The following is a 22,701-nucleotide window of genomic DNA, read 5'->3' as shown; positions in this document are numbered from 1 at the left end:
GAAGATATGATACGGGAAACAAGGGTTTACTTTCCCCCGCTAATAAGGGAAACTGTGGTTAGTACGAAGCACACAGGCAGCCGCTTTCCCACGCACCATTTGCAAGTGGAACAGCGAAGGGACTAGTAGTGGTTCGAGGTAACCTTCGCGACGTACCGTGCGGTAGCTTGCAAATGATGTATCTAGAGGTTGACGAACAGAGGGTATGTCAGAGAGCAATTTTAGCAATAAAGAATGTCGTAGTTCTACCAAGAAATTAGCGAATACGGTGTATGATATAGCAGAAGAAAAATATTTTAATTCATTGACACAAGTTGAACGAAGACAAGAACGTAAACTTCCCAACAAATCTCCTAAATTGGCTAATAATTCCAAAGTGCTCTTGCAGAAGTCTTCTGAACAACCTCACACAAGCGAAAATTGTACCCGCATGAGAAAAACGTTAGTCAGCACTCACAACACGAATTCAGCTTCTTTTAAATATCGTACAATTCAGCATTAAATGGTATTATATTCCCATGCCATCAATAAATGGCAAGGTAATGCTTTCCATTGCTGTGGAGTGAGTTTAAAAGGGTTGTGTTCCCACATGGACAACTATGCGTAGCGTGTTCATGTGCTGAACAACCATAAAAATTATTCATCTGTGCTCCTGAAAGGAAAACACGAAGTATCTACTTTAAAAACACACAATAAATAAGTTAGATGCTATGCGAATGAGATTAATTTCACGTTCTCTCCCGACAAGGAAAACAAATGGAAGAAAAGACACAGCGCGACGTATCCTTTCGGGCTAAATTTTTTCTTAATAATTTCTGTGTTGTCATTGTCAAAAACACAAGTTGAAAATAGCGAAAAATTTGAAATCAAATATTTTCAAACGTTGTTAGCCATCTCTATATTACATAGAGCTGTATATTCCTCAATGTCTTCAAAATAGTAGTTTCCTATAATGTTTTGTCGATTGAAGGATGTCAAGAGCACTAAATGATTTCTGCAGGACATATACAGAGAGAAAATTACACTTTAATAATACTATTAATAATTCATGAGACATAAGATATATATATATATATATATGACGAAACCTTGAAGTTTCCTAATGAAATGTGATATTAAGAAGTGAAACTACAAGTATATAATCCTCACGACAAAGCGTATTTGGAATACATACTGGTTTCATTAATACATCCACTGTTCATATTACCTGAAAAATGAAATCAGTGCGATGAAAAGCGCTGCAGTACAATACATTGAGTAATTCCAGTTGCGCAGACCCCAACCTAAGAGGCCAGTAGCCATAACGCCAGCCCCCAAGCCACAGCTTGAGAAATAGTTCAGGGTCGTGCGATGTCTGATGTCTGCCAGTTCCAAACCTGAAGCACAAACGAACAACATACAATGTTAATTGAATTTGTTTTCATCTAATAAAATATTAGCATGTGTAAAGGGAACTGTTTTCATATATCATACTTTCTACGTCTATATGTGCCTCTTTTCTCCACAAACAATCTTGCAGCGTTTAATGTGCCAAGAGGAGGGGGGGGGGGGGAGGCGGCGGAGCGGCGAAGGACGACTTCGCCCTCCACTGCACTCGCCCTTCTCTACTGAATGGTGTGAGAGATGGGATATTCTTCTACATCTACATCTACATCTACATTTATACGCTGCGAGCCACCCAACGGTGTGTGGCGGAGGGCACTTTACGTGCCACTGTCATTACCTCCCTTTTCTCTTCCAGTCACGTATGGTCCGCGGGAAGAACGACTATCTGAAAGCCTCCGTGCGCGCTCGAGTCTCTCCAATTTTACATTTGTGATCTCCTTGGGAGGTATAAGTAGAGGGAAGCAATATATTCGATACCTCATCCAGAAACGCACCCTCTCGAAACCTGGCGGCGAGCAAGCTACACCGCGATGCAGAGCGCCTCTCTTGCAGAGTCTGCCACTTGAGTTTGCTAACCATCTCCGTAAGGCTATCACGGTTACCAAATAACCCTGTGACGAAACGCGCCGCTCTTCTTTGGATCTTTTCTATCTCCTCCGTCAACCCCATCTGGTATGGATCCCACACTGATGAGCAATACTCAAGTATAGGTCGAACGAGAGATTTGAAAGCCACCTCCTTTGTTGATGGACTACATTTTCTAAGGACTCTCCCAATGAATCTCAACCTGGTACCCGCCTTACCAACAATTAATTTTATGTGATCATTCCACTTCAAATCGTTCTGCACGCATACTCCCAGATATTTACACAAGCAACTGCTACCGGTGTTTGTTCCGCTATCATATAATCATACAATAAAGGATCCTTATTTCTATGTATTCGCAATACATTACATTTTTCTATGTTAAGGGTCAGTTGCCACTCCCTGCACCAAGTGCCTATCCGCTGCAGATCTTCCTGCATTTCGCTACAATTTTCTAATGCTGCAACCTCTCTGTATACTACAGCATCATCCGCAAAAAGCAGCATGGAACTTCCGACACTATCTACTAGGTCACTTATATATATTGTGAAAAGCAATGGTCCCATAACACTCCCCTGTTGCACGCCATAGGTTACCTTAACGTCTGTAAATGTCTCTCCATTGATAACAACGTGCTGTGTTCTGTTTGCTAAAAATTCTTTAATCCAGCCACACAGCTGGTCTGATATTCCGTAGGCTCTTACTTTGTTTATCAGGCGACAGTGCGGAACTGTATCGAACGCCTTCCGGAAGTCAAGGAAAATAGCATCTACCTGGGAGCCTGTTTCTAATATTTTCAGGGTCTCATGAACAAATAAAGCGAGTTGGGTCTCACACGATCGCTGTTTCCGGAATCCATGTTGATTCCTACAGAGTAGATTCTGGGTTTCCAAAAACGACATGATACGCGAGCAAAAAACATGTTCTAAAATTCCACAACAGATCGACGTCAGAGATGTAGGTCTATAGTTTTGCACATCTGCTCGACGACACTTCTTGAAGACTGGGACTACCTGTGCTCTTTTCCAATCATTTGGAACCTTCCGTTCCTCTAGAGACTTGCGGTACACGGCTATTAGAAGGGGGGCAAGTTCCTTTGCGTACTCTGTGTAGAATCGAATTGGTATCCCGTCAGGTCCAATGGACTTTCCTCTGTTGAGTGTTTCCAGTTGCTTTTCTATTCCTTGGACACTTATTTCGATGTCAGCCTTTTTTTCGTTTGTGCGAGGATTTAGAGAAGGAACTGCCGTGCGGTCTTCCTCTGTGAAACAGCTTTGGAAAAAGTTGTTTAGTATTACAGCTTTACGCGTGTCACTCTCTGTTTCAATGCCATCATCATCCCGGAGTGTCTGGATATGCTGTTTCGAGCCACTTACTGATTTAACGTAAGACCAGAACTTCCTAGGATTTTCTGTCAAGTGGGTACATAGAATTTTACTTTCGAATTCACTGAACGCTTCACGCATAGCCCTTCTTACGCTAACTTTGACATCGTTTAGCTTCTGTTGGTCTGAGAGGTTTTGGCTGCCTTTAATGTGGCAGTGAAGCTGTCTTTGCTTTCGCAGTAGTTTCCTAACTCTGTTGTTGACCCACGGTGGGTTTTTCCCGTCTCTCACAGTTTTACTCGGCTCGTACCTGTCTAAACGCATTTTACGATTGCCTTGAACTTTTTCCATAAACACTCAACATTGTCAGCGTCTGAACAGAAATTTTCGTTTTGATCTGTTAGGTAGTCTGAAATCTGCCTTCTATTACTCTTGCTAAACAGATAAACCTTCCTCCCTTCTTTTATATTCCTATTAACTTCCACATTCAGGGATGCTGCAACGGCCTTATGGTCACTAATTCCCTGTTCTACACTTACAGAGTCGAAAAGTTCGGGTAGGTTTGTTATCAGTAGGTCCAAGATGTTATCTCCACGAGTCGGTTCTCTGTTTAATTTACTTACTTTACTTTACTTTACACGTGGCTAAGGCCTTATCGACCATACACCTGCTCTACGAGCCTCTTCCAATTATTTCTATCCAGGGAAATTGTTGTCCAATCAGAGTTGATGCCTATCCTAGCTGCATCTTCCCGGATATTCTCCATCCACCTAATTCGAGGTCTTCCTCTTCTTCTCTTTCCTTCTAATTTCTTAGTGGATGCTATTTTGGGTAGTCTGTTCTCCGGCATCCTTGCTACATGACCAGCCCAGTTCAGTCTTCTCTTCTTTAACATTTCCACAATGGTACTATGTTTGTACAGCTCCCGTAGTTCTTCATTTTTCCTTATCCTCCACTCCATGACATTTTCATCGAAGATTGGTCCAAATATTTTTCTTAGTATTTTTCTTTCAAATATCAACAGTTTTTCTTCATCTTTTTTCCTGAATGTAATAGCCTCACATCCATATAATGCTACTGGTACAATAGTTGACTGATAAAAACGGATTAATTGCTCGAGTTAATTTTCGGATAGTGCACTCAGTATAATCTAACTCGATGCTCTGTCCCTACCACCCGTCCTAAACATCTGAGTGTCCCAGTCTACATCTGGTAAATAGAAATCTCCACCTAAGACTATAACATGCTGAGAAAACTTATGTGAAATGTATTCCAAATTTTCTCTCAGTTGTTCTGCCACTAATGCTGCTGAGTCGGGAGGTAGGTAAAAGGAGCCAACTACAGTATTAACCTAACTCGGTTGTTGAGTGTAACCTCCACCCATAATAATTCACAGGAACTATCCACTTCTACCTCACTACAGGATAAACTACTACTAACAGCGACAAACACTCTGCCACCGGTTGCATGCAATCTATCCTTTCTAAACACCGTCTGTGCTTTAGTAAAAATTTCGGCAGAATTTATCTCTGGCTTCAGCCAACTTTCTGTTTCAGCTTCGGTGCTTTCTATCAGCGCTTGAAGTTCCGGTACCTTACCAATGCAGCTTCGTCAGTTTATAATTACAATACCGATTGCTGCTTGGTCCCCGCATGTCCTGACTTTGCCCCGCACCCTTTCAGGCTGTTGCCCTTTCTGTACTTGCCCGAGGCCATCTAACCTAAAAAACCGCCCAGTCCACGCCACACAACCCCTGATACCCATGTAGCCGCTTGCTGCGAGTAGTGGACTCCTGACCTATCCAGCGGAACCCGAAGCCCGACTACCCTATGGCGCAAGTCGAGGAATCTGCAGCCCACACGGTCGCAGAACCGTCTCAGCCTCTGATTCAGACCCTCCACTCGGCTCTGTACGGAAGGTCCGCAGTCAGTCCTGTCGACGATGCTGCTGATGGTGAGCTCTGCTTTCATCCCGCTAAGGTTACGGACGGCATTGTATCAATCTGATTTCGCAATCATTGTCTTTTCGCTAGTTATATATAAGAAGATGCAATATAGTGGTTTACCTCTATGGGAACATACACACTCCTAACAGTAAGAGCAAACTATTAGCTAATGCATTTGGACTTCCTTGTGTCGTCTAACACTGGAGGTGGATGAGCATCTACCTGGTGAGTTATCGCTTACTAAACGAACGTATGATGAAAGGCGCAGTTCTTTCTAATGTCTTTATTCAGTCCGTCAATGCTGCCTGGTAACGGTCATAGACAGACGAGGAAGATTCAGTTATTGGTCGAACCAGGGTTTTACAAGCAAACTCCATCATGAAACTGCTGTGAAGTTTGGAAGGTAGGAGACGAGGTACTGGCGGAAGAACAATTGTGAGACGGGTCGTGATTTGTGCTTCAGTAGCTCAGTTGGTAGAGCACTTTCCCGCGAAAAGCAGAAGTCACGAGTTCGAGTTTCTATACGGCAAACAGTTTTAATCTGCCAGGAAGTTCCAGTCTCCATCATGATTGGCTATTCGCTGAAATTCGGTTACCTATCCTAAGATTAATTCTATTTTATCAATTTATTTGATTTATTTAACCTGATCTGATTTGGGCCATCAGTAATCATAAATGCTGTACATTTTTACGTCGTACTTACCAAAGAAATAACAATTTTAGTATAATAAATAGTATTAAAAAAATTTGAGTGTCTATAGTTCCAACGTGAGTAATGAACTGATAGTACGTCTACTACGACTGCTGCTGCCACTAACAATGATAATAATAGAAAAATATAATCATAGTAATAATAGTATTAATAACAAACAAAATAACAGTAATAAAGGTAACAAAAGTGTCAAATATAAAAAGCAATTGTGTGCGATTTGGGGAAAGTAAATTGAAGGAGACTCCACGAGCTAAGAGTACTGGGACAGGATATGGTTGCAAAGAAGAGAAAAGGGGGTCTATGGTAATCTTTATTCTTGCTCAAGTAGATATGTCATTAGCTGTCTTCTGAAGGTGGAGATATTCTTCGGTTCTCAAATATAATATAGGAGGTTATTCCAGAGTCAGATTTATGCTACTGGAAAAGACTATGAGATTGTGGCTGAGGGTTGGAATGAGACAGGATGGATTTTACTCTGCTGTTTCTCTCTTGGTTGTAAGGGAAGAGCATTAAGGTCGAGGAGCGATGTAAGCCTGTACAGAAGATACAGTGTTTGGTAACCTCTGGACTAGTGTGCATGCAGCCAAGATAGCAGTGCCTATGATAGTGAAGTGTGATCAAAGAGTCGAACATCATAAATTTAACGAAAATAGGCACTCGTAACCAGTTCCAGGTATAGTGTGTGTTTCTGAGATAGCCCTTGCAGGATAGCTTTCCTTTAATCACTAAGTAGAAGTATAAGACTTTGCACATACTTCTTTTTATTGTCAAGACGAAAGAGCGTTCATTTTTCATGTAGGGCATGGAGACGTGCTGACACCCTTTTTCAAATTGCCGTTAAGTACTCAGTTAAGTTCGGATTCTTATCTGCTAATACTACGAGTCTCATTAAGCAGTGAAGTTGATATTTGTACTACTTAGGTTTTAACATGGTGGATAATCCCAATAATTTGGTTATAGAATGAACGACCAGTTAGCATGTGTGTTTTATTCGTTGAGCTTGAACCCTATATCCTGTGACGATTGCGATAGTGAATACATCTCGGTATTGAGCTGATCTCAAGTTTATTGATTTTGCACGTCGGTATAACTTGAGGTCATCAGCGTAGATGTGGTATTTGCAAAGGTGTTGACACATCATTGACGTACAAGGGGGAGGGAGGAGGGCTAACTATCATTCTCTATCTCCATTGTGAGGTAATGGTGCCGGACATGACGCACTGCTGGAAATATGTCAGGTAACTATTGCACAGCACTTTGTGAGAAATCTTGGCTACCAACTTCACCTGTGGTCTAGGAATAGGGTTTTGATTGATAATCAAAATGTCCTCGGACCTGGATTCAAGCCTCGCTACCACTCAAATTTTGAATAATAATTAGCATTTGTTGTCGAAGACTTAGACATTGAAGTCACCCTCATTCTGCCAACGGTCATGTGAAAGTGGTGGAGGATCGGACAGAGGTTAATGCCCGTGGGGTGAAAACAGGCCCTGAAAGAAGAAGCGTTAGCGATGATCAACGGCACTAAACAATGAAACAGCTGCGTTAAAGAAATATAATGTGTATTCACAGGACATGTGGCCTGCAATCGAGAAGTGCCATGATGACCCCTCAATTGGCGCAAAATTGTGGATTCATCCCCCAGTCGGATCTAAGGATAGGACGGCCAATGGGAGGAGACCATGGGAAATAGATTGAATAATTAACTAAAGAATACCTCGGGGCATGGAATGTCAGAAACCTGAACGTGTTAGCGTGGAATATCAGAAGCCTGAAAGTGTTAGGGAAGCTAGAAAATTTGAAAATGGGATTGCAAAGGCTCAATCTGTGCATAGTGTGGGTTAGTGAAATGAAATGGAAAGAAGAAAATAGGATTTCTGGTCAAATGAGTATGGGGTAATATCAACAGCGTCAGAAAATGTCATACAGGCAGTACCTATAGTTACGAATAGAAAGGTAGGGCAGAGAATGTACTACTATGAACAGTTCACTGGTAGGGTTGTTGTCAACAGAGTCGACAGCAGAACAACGCTGACTGCGACAATTCAGGTATGCATGCCGACGTCACAACATGAACATGAGGAGATATAGAAAAAAAATGGGACTATGGGAGTTAACATCTGAGGACATCAGTCTCCTAGAAATTAGAACTACTTAAACGTAACTAACCTAAGGACATCACACACATCCATGCCCAAGACAGGCTTCGAACTTACGACCGTAACATTTGCGCGTCTCCGGACTGAAGTGCCTATAACAGCTCGGCGACAGTGGCCGGGGGAGATAGAGAAAGTATATGAGGATACTGAATGGTTAACTCAGTTCCTAAACGGAGTTTAAAATCTAATGGCAATGATAACAGCAAAGCTGTTGGAGGGAAAGGATCAGGCGAGAGTGTCACGGGAGAATATGGGCTTGGTACTAGGAATGAGAGAAGAGTAAGATTAATTGACATATGTAACAGATTTTGCTAGGAACAGCGAATACTCTGTTCAAGATTCACTACAGTGGGAGGTATACTAGGAAAACGTCGTGAGGTATGGGAAGATTTTAAATGGATTACATCGTGGTCAGACAGAGATACCGAAATCCGATATTGGAGTGTAAGGTGTAGCAGATATAGACTCACACGGCAATTTCCTAGTGATGAAGAGTATGCTGTACTTTAAGAGATTAGTCAGGACGTGTCAAGATCAGGAAGAAACAAAAAGTAAAGAAATGGGATCGGAAGTAGTAAGGAATGAAGACTTACGCTTGAACTCCTCTAAGGCTACAGACACTGGAATAGCTTAGTAGACAGTGCAGTTGAAGAGCAGTAGACAACTTTAAAAATGGGAACTGTGCCGTGTCGGCACTGGTGTTCCGGCGTAATCAGTTTCGTGTCCGACGCCGACAGCGGCCGCGGATACTCGCTGGCAGGAGTCTCGTTGGAGCGCTCGAGGTGGCGAGCGAAGTATGGAAGGAGGCAAGAAGGGCCGTGAGACGATACGCCCCGCCTCAGTTACCGTGGCGCTTTGGACGAACTCGTACTGTATACAGAATGAGATTTTCACTCTGCAGCGGAGTGCGCGCTGATATGAAACTTCCTGGCTGATAAAATCTGTGTGCCGGAACGAGACTCGAAATCGGGAACTTTGCCATTCGTGGGTAAGTGCTCACCATCTGAGCTACCCAAGCACGACTCACGACCCGTCGTCACATCTTCAAATCTGCCAGTACCTCGTCTCCTACCTTCCAAACATCACAAAAAAATGGTTCAAATGGCTCTGAGCACTATGGGACTTAACATCTGGGGGCATCAGTCCCCTAGAACTTAGAACTACTTAAACCTAACTAACCTGAGGACAGCACACACATCCATGCCCGAGGCAGGATTCGAACATGCGACCGTAGCGGTCGCGCGGTTCCAGACTGTAGCGCCTAGAACCGCTCGGCCACCCTGGCCGGCCAAACATCACAGAAGCTCTTCTGCGAACTTTGCAGAACTAGACATGGTTTTGCCATAGCCTGGGGTATGTTTACAGATTGAGATTTTCACTCTGCACTGGAATGTGCGCTGATACGAAACTTCCTGGCAGATTAAAACTGTGTGCTCGACCTCGGGACCTTTGCAAAGATCGCGAGTTCGAGTCTCGGTCCGGCACTCAGTTCTAATCATCGAGGATGTTTCGTACTGTGTATGTTTGACAGCATCTGGTTTGGAACATACATTGTGGATTATGTGCCTAAGATGTGATTACCTTCAAGGGGATACGAAAGGCCTCCGAGGATGCTGTTTCTGGTATCGGAGATTTGCATTGGTCGCAGTATCATAGAAAATCACTTCCACTACTTATCGTGCTTCCTACGAGCTGACATTGCGCATTACTGATTGCTTTCCGCAATTTCCCAGCAAGTTATTAACTCAAGTTTGTTAAAGATGTCATTTTATTTCACTGGCCGGCTGGTGTGGCCGTGCGGTTCAAGGCGCATCAGTCTGGAGCCGTGTGACCGCTACGGTCGCAGGTTCGAGTGCTGCCTCAGGCGTGGATGTGTGTGATGTCCTTAGGTAAGTTAGATTTACGTAGTTCTACGTTCTAGGGGACTGATGACCACAGATGTTAAGTCCCATAGTGCTCAGGGCCACTTGAACCATTTATTTCACTGTGTTGTTCCGCAAGCATTAAAGCAGACGTGTATGTGAGCACTATTATTGGCGGGAGGAGCAGGAAGCGAGAGAAAGCATTGGCGTCGTATGACTCCATAGCAACACACGTTGCTTTACTTCATCAGTACTTGTAGTAAACTCTTTGTTTATACAGAGCGAAGAAATTTCGTGTACTCGGACTTCGGAGCGCGATTCCTTACATACTAGCAACACAAAATATGTCTCACAAAATTTCGTCTTTCACCACACTTACGGTAACTAGCAATGTCAGCACAACTCCGTAGCATTCTGCATTTGTTGCAGTGGATAGCGTTTTGAGCGAGCGTGCAGGAGGACGAGTGTTCGATTATTGGCAAAGGCGTATTTGTTTTTATTCATTACTTTCATTCTGTCATGTAATACCGTAGTATAAACCGTTTCTTAAGCCACACATATCCGTTATTTGGATACTACAGTATTTTGTAATGGTGAACATAACGAAAACGCGCCCAAACAAGTCAGAAACAGACAGCTGAAACGAGTGACAAGACATAGAAGAGAATACCTACAGAAACAACATCAATTCCGAGATGCTAAAGGTGGCTGCACAGCTAAGTATACATACATATATTAGTTATTTATACCATATGCAGCACTTCCGCACAGATGTAACACATTAGTAACCAGTTACAATAATAATTTCTATGTCAATGATCGCAAGCATATATTGTCCTCAGATCAGTTGCTGAAAGCGAATTTCAGGAACTGATTTTATGCAACATAATTATATACTATTCTTTTAAGTAGTGCTGTTAAAGATATGATTGACAGGACATAAACACTGGGTGTCTGTATCCTAGGGGAACTGTTCCTCTGTCACGTTTTGTTGTGCAATTGCGTAAGATTATACAGAGATCGTAAAGTCATTTTAAGGGAGGATCTTGAGTAAATATGCCAATTGCCATCTGATGATCTTTTGTGAAATACCAGTTTATACTTAACAGCTGGAATATTTGGTTATTTAACGTTTGCGTGTGTTGAGGAGCCTCAGGGCTGCAAGTTTGTTGTTTAATATAGATGTGTTTACTGTTGGGGTCATGGGTAACTTTCGTTAAATAGTTAAATGGCTCTGAGCACTATGGGACTTAACTGCTGAGGTCATCAGTCCCATAGAACTTAGAACTACTTAAACCTGACTAACCTAAGGACATCACACACATCCATGCCCTAGGCAGGATTCGAACCTGCGACCGTAGTGGTCGCGCGGTTCCAGACTGTAGCGCCTAGAACCGATTGGCCACTCCGGCCGGCTAACTTTCGTTAAAGAAACATTTCAGACACTATTGTATGTGAAATCATTCAGAATCACAAAAACTGGAAATAAACAAATAGGTATAAAGAAGGTAACTGCAAAGAAACCAGGGGTAACAGAATAAATACTTCAGTTGATCGATGAAAGAAGGTAGTACAAAAATATTCACGGATATTCAGGAATACAGAAATGCAAATCACATAGGAACTAAGTAAACAGGAAGTGTAGGGAAGCTATAAAATAAAAATACAAAGAGATCGAAAAAGAAATGCTTGTCGGAAGGACCGGCTCAGCATATACAAGAGTCGGAACGGCCTTCGGTGATATTATAAGCAAGGCTGGTAACATCAAGAGTGCAATAGAAATTCCATTGTTGGGTGCAGAAAGATACCGGATAAGTAAGAAGGGTACGCAGAAGGCGTCTGTGAGGGTAAGGTATGTCTGATGTGATGGAATAGGAGACAAATGTAAATTTAGAAGAGTTAGAGAGTCCAATATTAGTATTTAAAACAGCTTTTGAAGACTTATGATCAATTAAGACAGAAAGGATATATAACATTAGATCAGAAATTCTAAAATTATTGGGGGAAGTGGCTACAAACGACTACTAACGGGCCGCGCGGTGTGGTCGCGCTGCTAAAGGCAGCCTGTCACGGACTGCTTGGCCCCTCCCGCCGGAGGTTCGAGTCCTCCCTCGGTCATGGGTGTGTGTTTCGTTCTTAGCATAAATTACTTTAAGTTCAACTAGTGTGTTAGTATACGGACTGACGACCTCAGCAGTTTGGTTCCTAGGAATCTCTCTCCCTCTCTCTCTCGCACACACACACACACACACACACACACACACATACACACTTTAAGTAGAATGTATGAATCTGGCGATATACCACCTGACTTTCGGAAAATTATCATTCGCTCTTTTCCGAAGGCCGCAAGAGTTACAAATGCAACAACTGTCGCTCAATCAGTTTAACAGCACATGCATCAATGCCGCTGAGCGGCGCAATGTACATAACAACGGAAAATAATATTAAGGATGTGTTACTTGACGTTAAGTTTGGCTTTATGAAACGTAAAGGCGTCAGACAGGCAATTATGGCTTTGCGGTTGATAATTGGAGCGACACTAAAGAAAAGTCAGACCACATTCATACGATTTGTCAGCCTGAAAGGAACGTTTCACTATGACAAAAGAAGCAAGGTATCTGAAATTCTGTGGCACGTAGGTGCCAGCTGTAGGGAGAGGCGGATAATATACAACATTAAACTACCTGGTAGATTAAAACATTGTGCCGGACCGAGTCTCGAACTCGGGACGTTTGCCTTTCGCGGGCAACTGCTCTACCATCTGAGCTAGCCAAGCACAACTCACGCCCCTTTCTCACAGCCTTACTTCCGCCAGTACCTCGTCTCCTTCTTTGTACGTGTGAGAACGGGGCGTGAGTCGTGATTTGGTAGCTCTGATGTTAGAGCGCTTGCCCTCGAAAGGCAAAGGTCCCGAGTTTGAGTCTCGGTCCGGCACACAGTTGTAATCTGCCTGGATGTTTCATGTCAGTGCACACTGCGCTGCAGTGTGAAAATCTCATTCTGGGATATACAACATGTACAAGAGCCAAGAGAATGGAAGACTGAGAACGAAGTGCTCGGATTAATAAGGGTGTAAGACAAGATTACTATTTTCCGACTCTAGTTGTCTGTACATCGGAGAAACACTGATGGAAATAAATGCAAGATTTAGGAGTGGAATCAGGATTTCAGTGATACAATTACCTGATGTTATTGTAATCGATAGTGGAAACGAAAGGGACTTACATGATCTGCTGAATGGAATGAACAGCCTAATGAGAACAGAATAAGAATTTAGTCAATCGAAGAAAGACAAAAGTAGTGATCAGCCGCAAAGAGAGACTTAACATCAGGATTGATAGTCAATATGTAGGTGAAGTTAAGGAATCCTATTACCTAGACAGTAAAATAGCCCGTGACTGATGGAGCGAGGAGGACGTCAAAAGCAGACTAGCACTGGAAGAATGTGCATCCCTGGCCTGAAGAAGTCGACTACTATAAAATATAAACCTTAATTTGAGGAAGACAGGTACGTTCGAAGCACAGCATTGCATGGTAGTGAAACATGAACTGTGAGGAAAGCGCCACAGAAGGGAATAGAAATATTTGAAATAAGGTGTTACAAACGAATGTTGAAAATTAGGTGCGTTGATAAGGCAAGGAATTAGCAGGTTCTGCGAAGAATCCGAGGGTAAAGGAATATACGGAAAACACTGACAAGAAGAAGGAACACGATAACAGGACATCTGTTAACGTACGAGGGATTAGCTTCCGTGGTATTGCAAGAAGCTGTAGAGGGTAAAAAAAGAAACTCTGCAAATGAAGTGTGAAAGTTGACAGTGTCAAAAGCTTTGATGAATTCTCTCAAGGCGTTGTCATCCGTTTCCTTCACTAAGCTGCTGTTGTGCTTACGTGTTTACGGAAACCTGATCGGTATTTGTCTAATAGGTTGTTTCTAGTTAGGTAGACTATTGGGTGGTCGTCGACTGCATATTGTCTGTATTTGTCTAGTAGATTGTTTGTAGTTAGCTAGTATGTTAGGTGGTCGTGGACTACATACTCTGTGGCTTAGGACAGTGGGGGAAGAACGTAAATACGCCAGAAATTGGACCGTGCAGTGGCTACGTCCTCTTTCGTTAGTGGCCTAACTAATCCATGTTTCCAGTGCATCAGGGAGAAAAAAAGCCTGTATTACAAATGCGACTAGAAGTCGCGCATGAGGTATGCAACCTTCATGATTAATGCAGGTGCTCTGAGGTTCATGAGCTGTTAAATTCTTAGCTAGCCAATGTGCATGTATTCTTCTTACATTTCCTTTCTGTGGAGAAACATATTTGTTATATAATTGTTTCCTTTTTTTAGTGAAATCGTACCTTCTTCGTCTATGCCTTAGTAAGGAATAGAAGACAATCCCAAAACTATTTCTTGCGGCTCAGTTGCAGGTTCAGATAATGTAATGCGTTCGAAGACTGTGTATTTATTCAGTACTTGTATCTTTCTGGTACATTCTAGGGAATACATCATTAAAATTACGGCATGGACACATATGTTAGGTGCATATTTTGAGAGGTACGTCATTCTCTATTTGTGACTATCGTGGAAAATACATCAATAAGTGTGTGAAGAGCGGTCGTATGGTGGGCAGGAGTAAGCGAAGTATTGACAAATTTCAAGAATAAAGCATCGGCTTCAATTTACACAGCAAGGACTACTTCGCGCGAAATTGAAGTTACAGTTACCAGCTATTAGTATTTGCTCGTATGACTATTCGATATTTGAAAGCAATTTTGAAACCGGCAAATGGTTTTACCTTAGGATGTCTGTAGAGGAACATATCAGACACTCTGTGTTTGTGGCGGCAGACGACTTCAAGCATAAGAAGTCACCCTCACTCTGCCAACGGCCTTGTCAAGAGGGCGGAAGGGCGGGCAGAGTTTCAGGGCGCTCTCTTGTCCTAGACGTGGGAAACTGCTCCTAAGGTCGGAAGAATCAGCAATGATCAACGGCATGAGGATGCAAAAGGAAATGGAACCCACTGAATAAAAGACACGTAACGCGTATCCTCAGGACATGTGGCCTGTAATTGAGAAAGAGTCTTGCTGATCTCTCCATTGGCAAAAGATTCCGCAATAGTCCCCTATACGGATTTTTAGGAGGGGACTACCAAGGGGAAGGTGATGATGAGACAAAGATTGCATAATCAACGAAAGGATAACGTTGTACGAGTTGGGACGCGGAATGTCAGTGGCTTTATAATTGTAGGGAAACTAGGAAATCTGAAAACAGAAATGTAGACGCTCAGTCTAGATATAATAGGGATAAGTGAAGTGGAAAGAAGACAAGGATCTCTGGCCAGCAGCAGCAGAAAATGGTACAATGGGAGTGGGATTCGTTAGCAACAGAGAGTGTGTTACCGTAAACAGTTTAGTGATACGGTTGTTCTTATCAGAACCGACAGCAAACCAACACCGACAACAACAGTTCACGTGTACATGCAGACGCCGAAACCTGAAGACGAAGGGATAGAGAAAGTATATGAGGACATTGAAATGGTAACACGGTACTTAACAGGAGCTGAAAATCACGTAGTCATGGGGGACTTGAAAGTAGTTGTAGGCGAAGGAGTTGAAGAAAGGGTTACAGGAGAATATGGGCTTGGGACAATGAATGAGAGAGAAAAAAGACGAATTGAGATCTGCTATAAATTTCACCTGGTAACAGCGAATAATCTGTTCAAGAATCACAAGAGGAGGAGTTATACTTGGAATAGATCGGGTGATTTGGAATGATATCAGTTACATTACATCATGATCAGACCATGATTCAATCAGATACTGGATTGTTAGGCGCACCTAGGAGCAGATGTAGACTCAGATCAATATACAAGGTGGTCCATTGAGTGTGACCAGGCCAAATATCTCAAAAAATAAGTGTCAAACGAAAAAACTACAAAGAACGAAACTTGTCTAGCTTGAAGGGGGAAACCAGATGGCGCTATTGTTGGCTCACTAGATGGCGCTGCCATAGGTCAAACGGATATCAGCTACGCTTATTTAAATAGGAATCCCCATTTTTATTACATATTCGTGTAGTACGTAAAGAAATATGAATGTTTTAGTTGGACCACTTTTTTCGCTTTCTGATAGATGGCGCTGTAATAGTCACAAACATATGGCTCACAATTTTAGACGAACAGTTGGTAACAGGTAGGTTTTTTTAAATTAATATGCAGGACGTAGGTACGTTTGAACAATTTATTTCGGTTGGTCCCATGTGATACATGTACTTTTGGGAACTTATCATTTCTGAGAACGCATGCTGTTACAATAAATGCTCAAAATGATGTCCGTCAACCTTAATGAATTTGGCAATAGTTGTAACGACATTCCTCCCAACAGCGGGTAGTTCGCCTTCCGTAACATTCGCACATGCATTGACAATGAGCTGGCGCATGTTGTCAGGCGTTGTCGGTGCATCACGATAGCAAATATCCTTCAACTCTCCCCACAGAAAGAAGTCTGGGGATTTCAGTTCCAGTGAACGTGGGGGCATCGTATGGTGCTTCGACGACCAATCCACCTGTCATGAAATGTGCTATTCAATACTGCTTCAACAGCATGCGAGGTATGTGTCGGACATCCATCATGTTGGAAGTACATCGCCATTCTGTCATGCAGTGAAACATCTTGTAATAACATTGGTAGAACCTTACGTAGGAAATCAGCATACATTACACCATTTAGATTGGCATCGATAAAATGGGGCAATTATTCTTACTCCCATAACGCCGCACCATACATTAACCCACCAAGGTTGCTTATGTTCCACTTGACGCAGCCATCGTCGATTTTCCGTTGCCCAATAGTGCATATTATGCCGGCTTACGTTACTGCTGTTAGTGAGTGACGCTTCGTCGGTACATAGAACGCGTGCAAAAAATCTGTCATCGTCCCATGATTTCTCTTGTGCCCAGTGGCTGAACTGTACACGACGTTCAAAGTCGTCACCATGCAATTCCTGGTGCATAGAAATATGGTACGGGTGCAATCGATGTTGATGTAGCATTCTCAACAACGACGTTTTTGAGATTCCCGATTATCGCGCAATTTGTCTGCTACTGATATGCGGATCAGCCGCGACAGCAGCTAAAACACCTACTTGTGCATCATCATTTGTTGCAGGTCGTGGTTGACGTTTCACATGTGGCTGAACACTTCCTGTTTCCTTAAATAACGTAACTATCCCTCGAACGGTCGGGACACTTGGACGATGTCGTCCAGGGTACCGAGCGGCATACATAGTACATGGCCGTTGGACATTTTGATCACAATAGCCAGACATCAACACGATATCGACTTTACCTGAAATTGGTAAACGGTCCATTTTAACATGGGTAATGTATCTCGAAGCAAATACCGACCGCACTGGCGGAATGTTACGTGATACCACGTACTTATACGTTTGCGACTATTAAAGTGCCATCTATCACAAAGCGAAAAAAGTGGTCCAACGAAAACATTCATACGTACTACACGAATATGTAATAAAATGGTGGTTGCTATTTACAAGAAACGCAGTTGATATCCCATTGACCTATGGCAGCGCCATCTAGCGGGCCAAACATAGCGCCATCTAGTTTCCCCCTTCAAGCTAGACGAGTTTCGTTCTTTGTAGTAGTTTCTTCGCTTGATGCTTATTTCGTGATGTACTGGGTTATCAAAAAGTCAGTATAAATTGTAAAACTTAATAAACCACGGAATAATGTAGATAGAGAGGTAATAATTGACACACATGCTTGGAATGACATGGGGTTCTACTAGAACAAAAAAAAAAAGAAAGTTCACAAGATGTCCGGAAGATGGTGCTGGACAGCAAAACATCAGTGACTGCTATTGTGATGGGTGAGATGTACGCCGATATGTTACAGAATCGCAACATCCCCAGCCTGGCTCATAAACACCTGCTGGAACATACGATGTTTATGCAGGATGGCGCTCCACCCCATGTTGCTAGACGCGTGAAAGATGTCTTGCGCGCGTCGTTTGGAGATGATCGTGTGCTCAGCCGCCAATTTCGTCATGCTTGGCCTCCCAGGTCCCTAGACCTCCCCTTATTCGCTTTGGGGAAACCTGTAGTCGTAAGTTTATCGTGATCGACCGACATCTCTAGGAATGCTGAAAGACAACATCCGACGCCAATGCCTCACCATAACTCCGGACATGCTTTACAGTGCTGTTCACAACATTCCTCCTCGACTACAGCTATTGTCGAGTAATAATGGTGGATATATTGACCATTTCCTCTAAAGATCATCGTCTTTGCTTTGTCTTACTTTGTTAAGCTAATTATTGCTATCCTGATCGGATGAAGCGCCATCTGTCGGACAATTTTTGAACTTTCATATTTTTGTCGTTCTAATAAAACCCCATGTCATTCCAAGCATGTGTGTCAATTTGTACCTCTGTATCTACATTATTACGTCATCTATTCAGTTTTCAAATTTATACTGACTTTTATATATATATATATATATATGTGTGTGTGTGTGTGTGTGTGTGTGTGTGTGTGTGTGTGAGTGTGTGTGTGTGTGTGTGTGTGTGTGTGTGTCTGTTTCCCAGTAGTAGTGTGATGGTGAGAGACTTACGAAATGAGATTGTTTATGGTTCCTTTTATTTGGTCATGCGTCTCCTGACTGCTATGGTATCACTAGCAGCCAAAGTTTATACTCCTTGTGGCATCCACTAACAGAATGGAAGTAGTTGACGAGTGTATTGATTACTCTCTTCTAGTTACAGTTTTCCACATTTTTCTTCTTTCACAAGTACGGGAGGGAAATTATCAGACTTGTCAGTCCATTTAATTTGATGCATCATCTCGTGTAACATCAGCATCTCAGACACATATATTATACAATTTTCTGGTGTCTTTACGACCTATGACATAATTGCAACAATGGTATCCTCTAAGGGCGAATTCTTAGAAATACCTTCCTCAGTAGTAGGTCCACATTTATTCACTAGACACAACTTTTAGCGAGGAGCACTCTCTTTGCTCTTCATATTCTTATGTTGTTGTTTCACCTGCCAATATTTGTTTTGCTTTCGCTGCAGCAACAAAGTGATCACCTATTTTAACATACTGCTCTTCACAACCATCATTTCTGTTACTTCTCAGTATCTCGTCTTTGTCTGCTTACTCTCAAACTACATTCTGCACTTGGCAGACCATTCAATTCAAGTTGTGGCATTCTTCTTCATTTTCACAGAAAACAACAAAGACAACAGCATGCCCAAATACTGTAATATAAAAATTATTGATGTTTCTCCCCGTACTGAGCCTTTCTATTTTCTCCATATTGAGTCATGCACGACTTGCGTTTATCCCACTTATTGTTTATCACCTACTAATGTGGTACTGCAACCTCGTTTTCTTATTCCATTCACTGGCATCACTAACTTCCTGCCTTACTTGCCTGTGAGTGGCAGCAGCAGCGCGTATCAATAAGTGCACTGTTGTACAACCTCTGCAGTGACCAATAGTATTTCCAGGTCGTCATGTGTCTGGCAGTCAGTTTGGGACAAACCAACAGTACAGTCAGGACACAGCAGCAGTGATGTCGGGGACAGAGCACTGGTGAGGCACCGACAGCCAGTGCTCGCCAACCGCTGATGACACACATGAACGGTCCGACGACCTAGGGAGATTGGAGTGGGACGACCATTGGTTGGACGTTCCATTGGTCGACTCATCACCGACGTGTATTTGGTCATTTCACTATTTCCGGGCCTGAGTTGTTAGTCTGTTGGCGTGGAGGAGTGAGGAAATCTCAGCGGCCCGTTGTTTGGCAAGGGCCACTGGCAGCATCTAAATGTGGTTAGAGTGTGTGGTGCTGTTCCCATTGCTACGAGGTCCGTGGCTCACCGATCCTGGACACAAAAGTTGAGTTTTGACTTAATCTACTAGCAAGTCACTACTGTTCCCAATGTGTCGTTTGGATTTCGTTGTCGGCTGTTGGGAGCAACAATGTGTGTTTTCAAGTTGGCAAGTTTTAGCCACCCTCCAGTGGAGTTTAACTGTACTAGGTTAATTTGAACTGAAGTGCACCAGCGGAATCTTGTGTCTTGTAGCCGTTAATATTCCAATTACCTACGCTGGCTGTTGACGTAAATTCAGGCATTGTAGATTCTTCATCATGTTGTCGCTGTCCAGCATGGTGTGTAGTTTGACAGCTCAATGTACAATAGGTTGTAGGCTCCATTACTTTCTATGTTGTCCTATAGAACTCCCTGTTGTGTACTGGTCAAGTGGAGTGGAAGTTATCTTGTCAGTTGGTACGTTGACTGTCTATTAGTTGGGCCATCGTCAGATCGAGAATGGTTGGTCCGACTGCTTGTCTGACCTAAGCAATCATTAGAGTTTGAATTCCAGTCAGACCCTCGGAAACTTCTGAGTGCCATTGGGTGTACTGCCTTGTCTTATTTGTTCTTGTTGTTTGTATTTCTATGGTTTCTAGCCGATTTTTAAAGTAAGATTCTTATATCCTTAAGGTGTGAAATTGTTTGGGCCTTTTGCCTAATTTAAAGGCCTTTGGCCTCTTAAGACTTTAAAGGTGATAAAGGTATAAATCCATTAGATGAAGCATGTATAAAACATGATATTGCTTATAGAGAAAATAAAGATTTAGAAAAAGGACATATAGCTGATAAAGAACTTCAATGAGCTGCAAAAGGTAGAATGTAAGCAAATGGTGCTTCATTTTGTGAAAAAGTAGCAGCAACAGTAGTTAGAGGAATAATGTATGAAAAATTAATGTATGGGAATTAACTTTGATGAAAATTGTTGGGGTTTATTAATTTAAAAAATCTTCATACATTATACTATATAAAAATCTTTATTAAATTTTTAATTTTATAAATGAATAACTTTACAGTTGATTATGCTTTGCATATAGTGGTAAAAGTAAACCAAAGTCAATTAAATTAAAATTAAATAATGAACAATTAAATGCAATTGAACCATTTTACAGAATTTCAAAAAAGGAAAAAAAAAGTTGACAGAAATTTACTTATTACATTAGCTATTCCTGATGTTAAAAAAGTTATTGAATATCTAAAAAAAAGAGAGATGGTAAAAGATTGACACAACATGAAGGCCAATGATTTACATTATTATTAGCTGCATTACCATAAATAGCACCAGTTCGTTCTTTAGCTGTTGGATCTGCAGCTATAGCAAATATATTATTAAATAAAAGAAAGCTGGTAAGGAATTAGAAGAACAATAAAGACATAACTTATAAATGGAGAAAGAAGCTGCTGGTAATGGAATAAAGGAATCAAAGAAAAAAGTTCCAGTAAATAATTTATAAATATCCTAATGCATTAAGTAATTTTGATATAGAAGAACTTACTAAACAATTAAAAATTAAACACCTTCATGATGTATATATGATTTATGCATTAGTAACTAGACCATTAAAAATTGAATGTGGTATAGTTAATTATGAAACAAATGACAATCCCAGTACACATTGGATTGGTTATTATAATAAAATTTCTAAAGACGTTCTTTCTGATTCAATTGGTGGTAGTATACCAAAACAATTAGTTAACTATTTAGGAAAATGTGAACTATATTACAATACAGGAAAAAACTAAATTTTTATAAAGTAATATGTGGTCATTTATGTTTATTCGTTTTAAAATTATGATGTGATAAATATAATTTTAATGATATTTTAGATTTAATAAATGGACATTTTGGAAATTAGCTGATGCCTAAAAGTGATGGAAATGTATTGACAGACTTTTTGGACCACTAGAGAGTGTTATAAATAAACAACTATATGTAAAACTAGATCACAAAATCGAAAGTGTTATGAAACAACTTAACAAAGAATTACATGTGGTTTTTAAAGTAACTAATTCCTATGTAGATTTTAAAAATAGAAGATTAGTAGATTTAAAAGCTCCAATTAGTGTTAATAATGCTGTAACTAAACAATACTTAGAAAAAGGAATATGTTATAACCTGAATTCACAATCATTTTAACCCAATTTGATAACTATTTCAACAATACATGATTTAATGAAAAAATTAATCAGATTCATCAAGATAACAACAACCCATTTAAGAATTTTTTTACAAAATAGGAAATAGAAATATCTCTGAATAACTATGTTAATAAAGAAGATTATAACTAGATTCTTTCGGAGTAAACCAAAGAAATTGTATTATAGATGGTATTTTGGAACATTATAATAAAGAAATAAACGACACAGAAAGAAATGTCATTACTGCAGTGAATGAAATTGATTCAGTATAAAGTTAAGTTAAATCATTAGAATCAGAAATTAAATATAGCTTAGACAGAAAAGTAGGTAAAGATCTAGAAGAATTGGAAAAATCAGATTAATTTTAATTTTATTAAATTTTTTATATGTATCAATGGAAAATCATACTTTACATGATTATCATATTTATCGTTTAAAGTGTAAAAGGTTAACTGATACACATAATCCACATAGAGTAACAACTAAAAATGAAAGAAAAATTATGGAAGGTCTGTACAATATGAAAAGATAAAAAGAGAATATTTGTTAAAAAATTACATAATAATATTCGTGAAGAAATAATTAATTAATTACATAAACAACTGAGAAAGAATTTTAAAAGAAGAAATGTTTCTTTTGGTATAGATGATTTGCAGTTAGCTGATTTAGTTGGAATCACTTTAGGTATTTCT

The 22,701-nt window shown here is 41.0% G+C and overlaps 1 protein-coding gene across 1 annotated transcript in view; it reads right to left on the bottom strand.

Moving 5' to 3' along the window:
* Positions 1-22,701, bottom strand: part of LOC126176540 (solute carrier family 22 member 7-like) — a 114,961-nt gene that overhangs the window by 30,226 nt on the left and 62,034 nt on the right. The window contains exon 5 of the mRNA XM_049923696.1: positions 1,208-1,376. Within this exon, the coding sequence (XP_049779653.1) occupies positions 1,208-1,376 (169 nt within the window). The remainder of the gene's footprint in view (positions 1-1,207; positions 1,377-22,701) is intronic.

This window comes from Schistocerca cancellata, chromosome 3 (genome assembly GCF_023864275.1).
Source record: "Schistocerca cancellata isolate TAMUIC-IGC-003103 chromosome 3, iqSchCanc2.1, whole genome shotgun sequence".
In the NCBI taxonomy this organism is placed as follows: Eukaryota; Metazoa; Arthropoda; class Insecta; order Orthoptera; family Acrididae; genus Schistocerca; species Schistocerca cancellata.
The sequence above is the reverse complement of the archived record's forward strand: the minus strand, read 5'-3'. Positions and strand labels throughout refer to the sequence as shown.